This window comes from Quercus robur, chromosome 1 (assembly GCF_932294415.1).
Source record: "Quercus robur chromosome 1, dhQueRobu3.1, whole genome shotgun sequence".
In the NCBI taxonomy this organism is placed as follows: Eukaryota; Viridiplantae; Streptophyta; class Magnoliopsida; order Fagales; family Fagaceae; genus Quercus; species Quercus robur.
Genome location: NC_065534.1, coordinates 20,857,383 through 20,859,448, shown reverse-complemented (window position 1 = coordinate 20,859,448; position 2,066 = coordinate 20,857,383). Strand labels below are relative to the sequence as shown.

At 43.9% G+C, this 2,066-nt stretch overlaps 1 protein-coding gene across 1 annotated transcript; it reads left to right on the top strand.

Annotated features, from left to right (window-relative positions):
* Window positions 1-314: 314 nt before the first annotated feature.
* LOC126731318 (uncharacterized) lies at window positions 315-1,848 on the top strand. Its single transcript, XM_050435037.1, has 3 exons — window positions 315-552; window positions 638-1,372; window positions 1,493-1,848. The coding sequence occupies exons 1-3, from the start codon at window positions 315-317 to the stop codon at window positions 1,846-1,848; spliced, it is 1,329 nt and encodes a 442-aa protein (XP_050290994.1).
* Window positions 1,849-2,066: the final 218 nt, after the last annotated feature.

Sequence of the window (2,066 nt, the reverse complement as noted above, 5' to 3'; positions counted from 1 at the left end):
AAGGTGTGTGTAGACTTTACCAATCTAAATCGAGCATGCCCGAAAGACCCATTTCCTGTGCTGAAGATTGATCAGCTGGTAGATGCAACATATGGACACCCGAGGATGAGTTTCCTGGACTCTTTTTAGGGTTACCATCAAAATGCCCTGGCCGCTGAGGATCAGATAAAGATGGCATTCATCTCTCCTGATGCTAATTATCATTACACCGTGATGCCTTTGGCATGAAAAATGTAGGGGCCACTTATCAAAGGATGATGACAAGAATGTTTAGGGAAAATATCAGACATACAGTGGAGGCATACATTGACGATATGGTAGTGAAAAGAAAAGAGGAGCAGGGGCACATCGGTGACCTTATTGATGTATTTGAAGTGCTTAGACGGCACAAGTTACATCTCAATGCTAATAAGTGTTCCTTTGGAGTAGGGGCTGGCAAGTTTCTCGGATACTTGATTACCCATCGAGGAATAGAAGTGAATCCCGATCAGATTAGTGTTATAGAACGCCTCAAGTCTTCAAGCAATCCAAAGGAGATCCAAGTGTTAACCGGCATGTTAGCCGCGTTGAACCGGTTCATTTCCAAGTTTACAGACCGATGTCGTCCATTCTATCAACTTCTAAAAAATATGGAAAGGATTCCAGTGGACTAAGGAATGTGAAAAGGCTTTCCAGGATTTAAAGGAGTATTTGGTACGGGCTCCAATGTTGTCAGCCCCAGAGCCCAGTAAGGATTTGTTTATGTATCTCTCGGTGTCTGAGCACACTGTGAGTGCCGTGTTGGTGAGGGATCAAGGTGTACAACAACCTGTCTATTACATTAGTAAAACCTTGGTCAATGCCGATACAAGATATTTGCCTCTAGAAAAGTTAGTATTAGAATTGGTGCATGCCACGAGGAAGTTACCCCATTATGTTCAAGCCCATACCGTTTATGTTCTAACTGAGTATCCCTTGCAATCCTTGTTGAAAAGATCTGATTTCACAAGCAGGATAGCCAAGTGGGGGACTCGGTTGGGTTATTTTGATATACAGTATAGACCTAGAATTTCGATGAAAGGTCAAGTTCTTGCTGACTTTATTGCAAAATTTTCCCTGAAAAGGGAGCTGGAGACTGTTTGCCATGTAGAAGTTTGGCCATGGAGGGTATTCATTGACGATGCTTCCAATGCCTTGGGAGTGGGGGTAGAGATTGTTATTATTATGCCAAAAGGGATACGGGTAAAGCACTCTCTTAGATTGGGCTTTAAAGCCTCTAACAATGAGGCTGAGTATAAGGCCCTACTTGCCGGACTGAGAGCTATTCTAAATTTAGGGGCACGAGAAGTTGAAGTTTACTTTGATTCTTGGTTGGTCATCAACCAGGTGGAGGGTAGCTTTGAAGACAAAGATCCCCGGATGATTAATTATTTATAGTTAGTAAAGCAGACCATAAGTCACTTTCAAAAGGTGAAGGTGATTTAAATTGCTCGAGGGCAAAACCAACATGCAGACTCTTTGGCCACCTTGGCATCATTGTTAACAGAGGAGGTACCACGGTTAATTAAGGTGGAGGTGGTGGCAGAACCTAGTATTGATGCAAGGGTGAATGTCTCAACTGTTAAGGTGTCCAAACCTTGCTGGATGGACCCGATCATTGACTTTTTGGCCCAGGACTGTGTGCCAACCAATGAGAAAGAAGCGGAGAGGCTACTTAGAGTCGCTACTCGGTATTGGCTGTCAGTAAACTGCAAACTGTATCGAAGGTCTTTCAGACGATCATATCTTCAGTTTTTACACCCCAGCAAGGTCAATGAGCTCTTAACTGAGCTTCATGAGGGGATCTGCAGTAGTCATGTTGGAGGATGATCATTAGCCCACTGAGCAATGACCTAGGGATTTTGGTGGCCGCAGATGCATAAGGATGCTGCCAAATATGTCTGGAAATGTGAACAATGTCAAAAGCATGCCCCATTGATACATCAACCAGCAAGGAGTTTGAATCCCATCAGTAATCCATTGCCCTTTGCACAATGGGGGCTAGATATCATCGGTCCATTCCCTCGGGCTCCAAGAAACCGAAGATT

Excerpts from the sequence above, each read along its gene's own strand:
- LOC126731318 (XM_050435037.1), top strand. The coding sequence starts at position 315 with ATGGTAGTGAAAAGAAAAGAGGAGCAGGGGCACATCGGTGACCTTATT. Across the intron at positions 553-637 it reads GGAGATCCAAGTGTTAACCG|GATTCCAGTGGACTAAGGAA; the intron begins GCATGTTAGCCG and ends AAATATGGAAAG. Across the intron at positions 1,373-1,492 it reads GGTCATCAACCAGGTGGAGG|ACTCTTTGGCCACCTTGGCA; the intron begins GTAGCTTTGAAG and ends ACCAACATGCAG.